The sequence below is a fragment of the Ziziphus jujuba genome, chromosome 1 (assembly GCF_031755915.1).
Source record: "Ziziphus jujuba cultivar Dongzao chromosome 1, ASM3175591v1".
Classification (NCBI taxonomy): domain Eukaryota; kingdom Viridiplantae; phylum Streptophyta; class Magnoliopsida; order Rosales; family Rhamnaceae; genus Ziziphus; species Ziziphus jujuba.
In genome coordinates, this window is record NC_083379.1 from 30,280,670 (window position 1) to 30,292,788 (window position 12,119).

At 31.7% G+C, this 12,119-nt stretch overlaps 1 protein-coding gene across 1 annotated transcript; it reads left to right on the forward strand.

Moving 5' to 3' along the window:
- Positions 1 to 10,282: 10,282 nt before the first annotated feature.
- LOC107427017 (class V chitinase) lies at positions 10,283 to 11,864 on the forward strand. The gene is made up of 2 exons (XM_016037355.4): positions 10,283 to 11,432; positions 11,654 to 11,864. The coding sequence occupies exons 1-2, from the start codon at positions 10,343 to 10,345 to the stop codon at positions 11,674 to 11,676; spliced, it is 1,113 nt and encodes a 370-aa protein (XP_015892841.1). The 5' UTR covers positions 10,283 to 10,342; the 3' UTR covers positions 11,677 to 11,864.
- The last annotated feature ends 255 nt before the right edge of the window (positions 11,865 to 12,119 follow it).

A 12,119-nucleotide genomic window follows, 5' to 3' on the forward strand; every position in this document is an offset into this window, starting at 1 on the left:
TTAGCTGATGTCCTAACCAAGTCTCTTTCAAGACAGCTTCATCAGTCTCTTATTTTCAAGACCGGTGTCTTTTCCAAGACCCTAACTTTGAGGGGGCATATTATATAGTTTCTAATGTTTATTTGTTGTAATATGTACACGTGATGTTAAGAATAGTTATACTTGTTTTTATCGATTTAAATATATTAGCTTTATCTTTTTATAACTGTTATAACTCATTGATGTATTTATTCTCGTTCTATTTTCAATACAATTGAATATATTTTTCCACAATCCTTGAGTTCTTATAAAATTGATATTCACTTTCAATAAAAATACTCAAACACTTAACTTTAACATAAACGACTCTATCCACAAGTATATTTAGCCTTTCTTACCAAATAATGATAGCATAATGAAATTAATCTAACCAACACCACAACTAATATTATTTTAAGCATATGATTAACCTTCTTTAGTTTGATTATCTTCTAATTAACCTTGGAATTAAATGTGTTAATCTTTGAGACATTGGCAGATCATGCAATACAAACAAACCACAATCACTATATTGTAAAAATTGATATATGTAATTGAACTTAGACATTTACATAAAAGAATGAATTTTCTAACATCCATAAAATATACTTAATTATATCATATGCAAGCTATAATACATTGTGAATATGCCATAACTGTGATAGGTAAAGCTCCTTGTAAAGCATGAGAATGATACAACCTCACATGTACATTATATAAGGCTGAAGAGCCTCACAAAATCACAACCTCATACATTTTTATAGGTTGACAATCTTACAAAAAATTTTCAATCTTGTATACCAAATTTTACAAAACTAACTTGATTAGCAACCAAAAAATTCACAATGATAGTCATTTCATTTTCTATTAATTAGTTAAAAAGAGATTATAGTTCTTTTCAAATTTTTTTTTTTTCATTTGTTAGCTTGATTTTCTTAATAAACAATACTTGTTATCAATTTACACACTAGACTACGATTTTCTAATAAAGGTTATGAGCACTGCTGGAAAGAAACAACTAGAGTAAATAACCTTATTAAACTTCCATTATCCCTTATGAATCTACTTTTCAGTTTTTAATATACAACAAATCTTTTCAATTAATAACCAAAGATTGCAACCTCCTAAATCGAAAATTCAAATTCGCTTGCAAATTCACATAATGGAATATACAAATCACATCTTACTAAAGTGAAAATCATTAAACCTTCTAAATTAATAAATTGAAAATTACACTTACCATGTAATTATGACAGTGTAATTGTCCGGATTTGTCTAATATCCCTCACTAGAATCCTAGACAAGCCCTGATCCCAGAGAAACCCTACTCTCCCCAGTGGAAAATTCGACAGTATCTCCTCTAAGGGTTGGACTTAGCACAAAATTTCTTGCACAGAAAATACACTTTTAACAATATCTCCTTATTCCTCCCACCTTACTACAATTTATTACTACAAGTTTGCAGCACTTCAAATAAATAAACAGGGGACTAGTGCAATATTATAAATAAATGTCTAAAGTAGTATATAGAGCATTATAAAATACATCTAAATATAAAATTAATACAATAAAGGATAGAAAGAAATAATACAAGATGGAAGGAAAAGAAAGGAGAACTCCTTGGAATTTAGCAACAAACCAAAACGTCGAGCTCGCCCGGGACAATCAACATCTACTAATCTGGATCTAGGAGAACGAATTTAGAAACATGAGATGCTAACCATCTTAGTGAGTGACCCAACCTACTGTACAATAATAATAATAATAATAATAATAATGTAATGATAAACTAAACTTGATTAATTAATAAGAAATAAGTAAATAAATGATAAGTAGTTAAAAATAATGTTTTCCCTCAAAACCTCACAACTCACTCGGGTGGAAAGGTTTCCCTTTTTAAAATATTTTTGCAAAACCCAATAATTGTACACCCCAAGAATCAAGAAATAAATAAATAAATAAATAAATAAAATGTTATAAATGAAAATGCACATAAAATACAATAATAATTTAGAACTCAAAGTTTACATTGGACACGCTTTAAAAACCATTTGTTAAATTTAGAATAAAATGTCATAAGGTAAAATAAAATCATAATTAAACTTGTACTAGAGAAATTTGACGTAAAACAAAATTAAAGTCAATATATATATATATATATATATATATATATATAATTTATAAAATTTATTAATTAAATCAATAAAATTATAAATAATAAATAAATTATTATAATTAATTTAAAATACCTCAATTTTCATAGCAATAAAATAAGAGAAATTTCATGTTCAAATCCCATGTTGAAAAACATGATTAAATGCATTTAAATAATCAATTAAAATAAATAGAATAAATCAATTAAATAATAAAAGAAATATTCAAATTAATTTAAAATATCCATTTGAAATAAATGGTAAAAATATAATAGAATTTATTTTAAAACGCCAAGTCAATTTAAATAGTAAAATCAAGGTAAAATGCATTTTAAAACATTAATATGAATAGATAATAAAAATATAATAAAATTCCATAAAATTTATGTCAAATCTCAAATTGAAATAAATAATAAAAACACTATTGAATACATTTTAATTTTAAATACTCTTTTAAAAACATTATTATTTTGCAAAACACTTGATGCACCAAACTATATACCAGTTGTGCTCGACGGTACTCAGTGTCCCAAGCACCGCCTGACAGGGAGGTTAAAGAGAGAAACTAGCACACGGTCGCTTGGCATCTCACAGCGCCGCTGCTATCAGTCATCCCAGCCATGGAGGAGGGCGACTGATGCTTATTATACATTATACCATGTCTACCCTTGGTCTGATGGCAACCATAGGACAACCCTATAAATAAACCTGTGCGCTAATCATATCCACCTACGAGCTAATCATATCCACCTGTGCACTAATCGTATCCACATATACAGTATAGAACATTAATACTGTATAGTGCATCTAAAAATCATAAAATCAATATTTTCCAAATCTCAAAATCTCATCATTTTCCACTGGATTAAATATCTCTTTTCAAATCCATATAATCCACATCACCTTTAAACAATCATCGTAAATCCATCATGTTAAAATCCATTCTCATAATCTCATTGATGCAAATATACCAAATTTCCAATGACATCAAATCAATCCATAATATTTAAATGTATAAAATATATTTTTGAAGCATAATAATTTAAAACAATATTTTTGTCAAATCTTCAAAATCAATTTAAACCAAGTATATCATTAAAACCACGTAAATTCATGCATAATTAAATTCCACAATTATTTCAACGCATAATAGATTTAAACGAATATTTCCTTCAAGTCCATAAAATCAATCCATACCAAAAATAATATTAAAACCACATAAAATTTATATATTATTAAAATCATATAAATACATTTATTATGCATCATAAATTCAACATTAAACTTAACATAATTTATTAAAAACCTTAAACCATAATTTCTTGAAAATCAAGATGTGATTTTCATGCAACATATATTTTTATTTCATCCCAAATTGGTATCATAAATTCAATAGAAATTTTAATCGAAAATCCAACACATAAAATATATTTTTCTAAATAATCAATTAACACAAAAATATATATAATTTAACATCCCAAAATAATTTTGAAGGTGGGTCACTCACCTCGAGCACGCATGTTAACCAAGATCCGCCACGGGATCATTTCCACAACTCACACATGCTCCTAAAGTATGAAGGTCACACAAAACTGATTAAATTAATACTTTAATCGGGTAATTTATACAAGTGTTCTGGGGGATTTAACACAAATGTTAACCAAAATTCACAAACAATATGCCAAAATGAAGCTTATGAAACGAGGATCACGGATTGAGTATTATCTCCTAGAAATTGGACCCGTGGTGGACGCAATCTTGCCGGAAAGGTCTCGGCTTCAATATCCTCGAATCTCACAAACCATCATGAATTGAAGGAAACCGATCTTAGATTTGGATTCAAGGAGGTCGAATTAGTGGGAGAGGGTGCGAGGTGTCATCGGAAACTTGCCAGAGGTGGGTTTTCGAGCTAGCCGCCATGGTTACTAGAATCCCCCACCACTGGCAGCATGTCCGGCAGCCACTGGCTGTGAAGTTTGGTGGGGAGGTAGATCAGAGGATGGGTGACCCAATGGAACCAGCGGTGAAGTAAACAGAGGTTTGGTTTGGGAGAATTCGATCGGAGAAGGAAACGGCATTGTCGCGGAATAATGCCCCGATCTTGGCATGTCACCAGTCTGTCAGCCACAGGTTTTAAGTGGCCGGCCAGTTTTCAGGTGGCCTTGCTAGAGGTTAGGCATGTGTTACATGATGGCGGCCGGAAAAAGGGTGAACTGGTGGTGGCCGATGGTGGCTTTGTCACCTCTCTCCCCCACTCCTCTTTCTTTCTTCTCTTCTCACATTCCCTACATGACCATTTGCCCAATCAAAATGTCTCTTGTGGGTACCACTGGGCACTTATGGGTTGGCCAGATTTTGACATGTGGTAACACTATGCACACACTAAGACAGATCGATGAAGAGTAACTGCTATCTTGAAAAAACTTTATGGGTCCATAACTTTCAAACCATATACAATTCAAACCCAAATTTTACAAGAATAAAAAGCCAACTCGGGCACCTTCGAATAGTTTGGACCTCAATTTGTTTTGCTCATAACTTTCAGACTATAGTTTTGTTTTCAATGTGCTACCAATATACAGATTCAGGCTGATGTGTACTTTACAACGGTGTCTCGGTCAACCCAGAATTCTATCCAAATAAAAAGTCAAAGTTTGACACCCCTCGATCAATGACAATTAAACCCGATCAACTTCGGTCAACTTAAGAAAATTATGGTGTAATTCAAGATAGGTGTTACAGTAATAATCTGTCTCGAGAGAAATCTGAAATTTGAAATTTTTGGCCATTTCGCTAAAGTTAACCAAGTTTGACTTTTCTTTGAAGATGGATTTTTACTTTCACTCTTATATCATTGTATAGGGCTCATTGATATGAGTTCATAGACTAGCGGTATGCCTAAATTTGAACTACGGCTAAAAAATTATTGTTCTAGAAATTTTTTAAATATTAGTATTATATCAGTGTTCAAACCAATCTTGGACTTTTGTATGTTAGCAACCTAAGGGTGTATAAATACATAAGGAGCCATACATTCATTAAACAATTAAGAAAATACTCAAAAAGTTTCCAAAAACCCTAAAGACCTGTAGATATTGACCTAACTACCCATTTCCACCTTAAACTAGTCACGTAGATTTGACCCATTTTTTGGCCATGGCAAGCTACGCACATTTGTGATGGAGAGAACCCACCCAACTATAACCATGCCCATGAAATTTCATGGTTGCCATTGTCGGACACGTTGGATGTGCAATCCAAAGCTGATGATGGTGAGTTGTGGATTGTTTGGTGGCTTGGCCATTTTTCCACCATTCTGGCTTGACCCATACACCTTTCCCCTTTAATTTAGACCTCTAAGCTTGAATCTGGTATTTGTTTGTTGAAAGTTTTCACGATTTGAGAGATCTATCAACATCAAATTTGATAGAATTTTTTGGTGTATTTTTTGGCCACGAGTGACTTTTTTGGACCAAAGTAAGCTTATATTATTGTTACCCATTCTACAAGCTTTTCATTGATATAAAGTTCGTAAATTTTGAACAACATTTGATCATTTTTTCATTTTTAGATTAGTAAGTTTAATACCGAGTAAAATTGGACTGTGTTTCATGATTGGGCAAAATTGAAGTTGTATTAGTATAATTAGTTGTTAATAGGACCCATGGGAAGGTTTTATTTCATAAATTTGATCTTTGGGTGTAAAACCCCAAAACCCGAATTTTGAGTACCGAGTTCTAAGAGTTTGCTGTATAATGTACCTTTCAGTGTCCAATTTGTGTAGTTTTGGAGTTTTTGTAAAATATTTTAAGACGTTTTGTTTGCATCAAGATTTTGCATTTTATTTTTGGAGCTTAACAAATATTTTTATTATATTATAGGTTCCTGTACTAATATTGGAGGTGACTATGGAGAAGTAAGAATGGGCATCGGTAGTATCTATGGATGGATTATTTTTTAAATCATTAGTATCTGTGGATGGATTATTCTTTAAAAAATGAATTTTGACATACTAGCACAATATATACATGGTTTGAATATTTTATATGTATGGTTTGATTTAAACACTTGTCATTTACATATATAAATATATGCTTATATATATATATGTATGTGTGTGTGTGTGTGTGTGTGTTACCATTTTATGGGATTTTTAAAAAATTTTTAAATGATTTTAAATTCTAGTGAGTTCATGATGAACTTGGGAATCTTGATATTTAAAAATTGTAGTATTTGAATTGAAGTTTTAGTATTTTTAGAAAATATTTGCTTTTAAAGAAGGAAATTGAAAATTTTATATTTTAAAAAGAAATTGGAAATTCCATATTTTAAAGTATATGTAAGTATTTTATATTTTAAAGTGGTTAAAATTATTTACGATGTCATAATTTCACTGTTGATATTTATATTTTTCCATGAAATGATAATATGTAGAATTTTTAGATTATTTAAATAAATGAACAGTTTTGAATATTAAATTCTAGATTATGGTACTATATTTATTTGGAAAAAATAAAAAATATAATTTTGAAAGTACTGTACTGTAGTTCTTAAAGGGTGTACTATACAGTATTAGTGGTTCTATTATATGTTATTAGCTGTGTGCATGCTTAGTCATCCTATGTGTAGTCATGATATGAGAGAATAATGATAAGTTGTGTGCCATTCCCTGTAGATGATGATGTCTTGTGTCATTCTCTCGGGGTAATGATGGTGAGTTGCATTCCACTCTCTTGTAACCATAGGATGACAAGTTATCATGGTATAAGAGAACGATGATTGAGTTGTTTGCCGTTCTCTTAGAGTGATGATGAGTTGTTTGTCACTCTTTCATGATATTGATTTCTTTGTATCTCTTTACTATCTAGTAGTGTTTTGGGATATCTTACACCAACTGATAGCACTAGATATATCTATAGTACATTGTGTGATTTTCTAGCATATACATATATATTGATGGTTTTACTGTGTTTTTATTATCGCTTCTATGATTATGATTATACTATTTATTGTTCAGTATAAAATTTATATCATTTATTGTTCGGTATTAAATTTATATTTCAGTTAGTTAATAATATTGTAAATTTCCTAATTATGAGATTCTCATTTTATGATATTGATTTGGTATACAAGTTGGGTTTTATAAAATAATTTTTAAAAAAATAACTTTTTAAAAGAGTGGAAGTAAACTCCTAAGTGAAAAGTTTTGAAGTTTATTGACTATTTTCACATTATTATTTTATTTTATTCACTGACCTTGTTTCATAGTTTTGTTTTTAAATTGTTCCATTAGGCTTCAGCTGGCAAGTTACATCCATCATATCCAGGCATCTTTATTATAGCTTTCTGTTATTGATGTATTATTCTTTTCCTTTGACTCTGTTATGATAGTAAATATTTTTTTTTTGGCTGAATTATGATATATACTATGTATTGAGCACTTTATATATTTTGCATTTATTCATTTGTACTCTTTGGATTCCTTTGGTGGAGTTAATATGTATGATTCTTTTATCATATTTGAACTTATGATTCCTTTATCATATTTGAACGATGATTTTGTGAGAATTTTATAGAAAATGTGTATGTTATTTTATTTGTATTGTTGGATCATATCTAAACTGTTGGGAGATTTTACTGGATTTTTGATAGAAAATTTGGTATCTTCCTTAGGTGGGATCTCTTTGCCCGAGAAGGACTCTAGGAGTGGTCTAGTTAGACAACCATTGAACCTTCCTAAATTTTTCATTGTCTATGAAGTTCATTGAATGCTCGGCTTCACATAGTAGCACAATATCTATTCTGGCATCTGATGTCCATGATCCATGGCATCTTTGGGTATGAAAGAGAGATGACAAAGAGGCAACTTTGCTGATTTAAGGTTTCTTTGAAATTTTCGACCATTTTTTATTCCTAACCTTTGCAATTGTTAGAGAACAGAGTGAGATTAGAGAGGGATGGTAAAACTTATCTCCAATTTCAATACCAATTTCCTCAAATCTTTTGGTGTTATGTTAGAGAAGCATGGGAGAGAGCGGAGAGGTTAGGAGACATGGCAATATGAAAAGAAAGGTTTTGCCCCTTATATTGTGCATCAAGTGTGTCTCACATGTTCTTAGTAGTGCATTTCATATGCGAAGTGTGCTGGCTAGGGAACAATGATGACAAGTTTATGCTAGCTCTTTTAACAATTTAAAAATCTTTCATATATGCTTTTTTTAGAAAAAGAAATTAATAAATAAGATTCATTAATAATTTGGATAAAGCTTAACAACGGAGTTCATTAATTTTTTTTTAGTGTTTTAATTTTATAATTAGTTTTTTGGGTTTATTATTTCGGATAATTAATTTTTTTTTTTTTGAAAAATGTTTAACTCTTGATAAAGATTGAGATTAAACAAAAATATTTGGATAAATATGTATATTATTATTTTATCAATTCAACAATTTTAAAGTTTATTCATTTTTTATTATTATGGAGCAAGACAAATAACATATTTATAAAATTTTTTTAGATATTTTATTAATAATTTTTTAGATATTTATTTTTTTAATATTTTAGAATATCATTATAATAGTAATTGCTTTTAATTATTTGAATAAATATCAGGGTGACCTTTTACTATCCATTTTTAGTGAGAGTAGATTAAATCTATGAGGTTAACTTTAATTAAAACTATTTATTAAGGGGTGTCAACATAACATCCCTTTATTATATATATATATATATATATATCTCGAAGGGGTAGAGGTTAGTGTATATATATTTGTAATCCTGAATGGTAGACTTAATCGCATCAACTAGATAAGCTATCTAGATATAATAGTTCCATAGATATGTTTAAGTCTTTTATCTCAGCAATAATGAAGTTTAAATCTCTGCCCTCTAAGATGTTGTTTATATTATATTATATTATATTGTTATCTATAAGAGCATTCAATCTCTCAGTCCGTTTATGGTGCAGACGGTCCTCATGCGGACCACAGTATTGGTGACGATTTTTCATAGTATTGATGATGATTTTCTAAGAAACCGTCGTTAATACTATGAAAAACCATCACTAATACTGCGGTCCTCATGCGGACCGTCCTCACCATAGAATTTCCGTTCAATCTCTCATTTGAAAAAAAAAACCCAATATATGGACCTCCCTAAAAGGAGAAGGAAGTTAATTTTATTGTGTAGCAAATCCTTGGACCTCTTTAAAAGGAGAAGAAACTTTCATGTGCTACAACCCTTGGTTCAAGAGGCTAATAAAAGCACTCTTACGTTCTGTTTGTTAAAGTATCCACAGCTCGTAAAACTGGCCACAACTCACCACCTTGAATTTGACCTACTCCTAGTGGGCACAAACAGCTACTATCTAGCTATTAATTAGACCAGAACCCAAAAATATTAATTTCATGCAAGCTGTGAATTCTTTGGTACTACATCTTATATTTCATATATCTTTATATGTTTTTTATTTAACAAAATAATATGTAAAATTCACTCAAATCCAGGAAAAAAAAGAAAAGAAGAGTATTGTGTAGAACATATTGACTAGATATAAGGGGTACTTGAGGATCTGTTGGGGATAAAGTAACGGAAATTGAACAGTTAGATTATATTCCAATGAATTTAGTCCATTAACTCTTTAGAATTGTTAAGAATTCCGAGCTAACAATTGACCAGTTTCAAAAAAGAAATAAGCACACACACAAAGACGGGTTTATTTCCTTATGAGATAACTTTCAAGCTGACAACTTAGACCAGAAATTTTGGATTACTGAAAAAATGGGTCATTGACCATGACATGTATAATAAATAAGATATATTCATGGTGACGATTTAGCTTGCCAAACTAAAATTCTTGGACCTCTCTATATTAATGCCAATGACCTCCCCGGATATTTCTCTTTGAGTTGGAACCAATTTCTCTGAGTTTAAACTTCAATCTTTATCTTATGTATATCAATATTTTATAGCATAATTTAGCACGTAACGACATCCATCATGATATCATCATCCTAGCCAAAGATTTTGACATGTATGTGTTACTTGTAAATATGAAATATGTACATAAAATATTATATATATGCATATATATATATATATATATATATGTATAGCAGATTTAATTATCAAGCAAACAGAAGACTATTTTTGATTTCTTTAATCTTCTGCAACAATGGCTTCCAAAACCTCACCATTTCTCTTTTCCATATTCTTCTTCCTTCTGGGCCTCCACTCGTGTGCCGGCCAAACTGCCAACGTAAAAGCAGTCTACTGGTTTCCAGACAGTGAATTCCCAGTCTCCAGCATTAATTCAACCCTTTTCACCCATATTTTCTGCGCCTTCGCCGATCTCAATAACACCACCTACCAAGTCACCATTTCTTCAGCAAACGCAGCCAAATTCAAAAACTTCACCCAGACCGTCCAACAAAAGAATCCTAATGTCAAAACCCTCTTATCCATCGGTGGAGGACGGGCTGACAAAGATGCTTTTGCTTCCATGGCAAGCCAAGCCAGCAGGCGAAAATCATTCATCGATTCCTCCATAAACCTGGCAAGGTCAAACAACTTCCATGGCCTCGACCTCGACTGGGAGTACCCTGACACCGCCACCAAGTATGCCAACTTCGGTACCCTCCTCAGCGAATGGAGAACCGCCATCGCCAACGAAGCCAGGATTTCCGGAGAGACGACATTGCTTCTAACAGCGGCAGTCTTTCGCTCCTCCAACTATTACTCGCTGAGTTATCCTGTCCGGTCCGTATCAGACAATTTGGACTGGATCAACGTCATGAGTTATGACTTCTATGGCCCCGGCTGGTCGCCAAACTTCACCGCTCCCCCTGCTGCATTATACAGTGGAGCTTCCGGTCAGGTCAACGGGGATGCTGGAATCAGGGATTGGATTCAGTCCGGCGTGGCTGCTAGGAAGATAGTCCTTGGCCTTCCTTTCTATGGCTATGCATGGCGTTTGGTGAACTCGAATAACCGTGGACTTTTTGCTCCGGCTAATGGATCGGCGATATCAGGCGACGGCAGCATTGGTTACGGTCAGATCAGGAACTTTATAAGCCAGAATAAAGCGACGACGGTGTACAACGGAACTGTGGTTACGGACTATGCTTATTCAGGGACGACATGGATTGGATACGATGACACGCAGAGTGTGTCTACCAAGGTTTCTTATGCTAAAGGAAAAGGTTTGCTTGGCTACTTTGCTTGGCATGTTGGAGCCGATTCCAACTGGGTTCTTTCTCAAACAGGTTTGTCAAACTTTATGATTAACACGCATAAATAAATATTTTTCAAAGTTCGTTATCGTCAATTTTCAAAGCTTTATGCATTTTTTTATTTTTTTGTTATTCTCTTTGAAACTTTCTTTTTGAACCCATTAAAATAAAATAATAAAAATAATATGTTTGCTTAGAATTTATTTACTGTATGTATTAACGTAATTGATCAATTTTTACGTATGTTTTTGTAGCTTCGCGCACATGGGGAGCATAGGGAGGAGGCCGAATTCACCAGATGCTGGCATGATATATACGAATAGTTTCTACATATAGTTTTAATATAGACAGAATTAATAAAGGCATCCGATTTGTACTTAATTTTGCGAATAAATGAAAAATTAATTAATGAAGAACAATAAGCAATTAATGGTAGTATTTTCTAATTTTCACTCATACATAGAAGTTTTCCATCTTTCTCATGATAATTTTTAATCTTATTTGTTTTTCCTGATTTTTCTTTCTCCAATTTATCATGTCATGTGCCTGTCATAAATAATCAATATAACTTTTCCTTTTTCTTTTTTCCGAAAAAAGAAGAAATATATTAATTGAAGAACAACAATACAAATATCATCCTGAATAGAAGGCATAAACCAATCATGACATCTTCCAACCAAGATTGAAAATCATGTACAGATAATGCACATTCTTTTCTAT

Coding starts and splice junctions, on each gene's coding strand:
- LOC107427017 (XM_016037355.4), top strand. CDS start 10,343: ATGGCTTCCAAAACCTCACCATTTCTCTTTTCCATATTCTTCTTCCTT. Junction 11,433..11,653: donor CTGGGTTCTTTCTCAAACAG/GTTTGTCAAACT, acceptor ATGTTTTTGTAG/CTTCGCGCACATGGGGAGCA.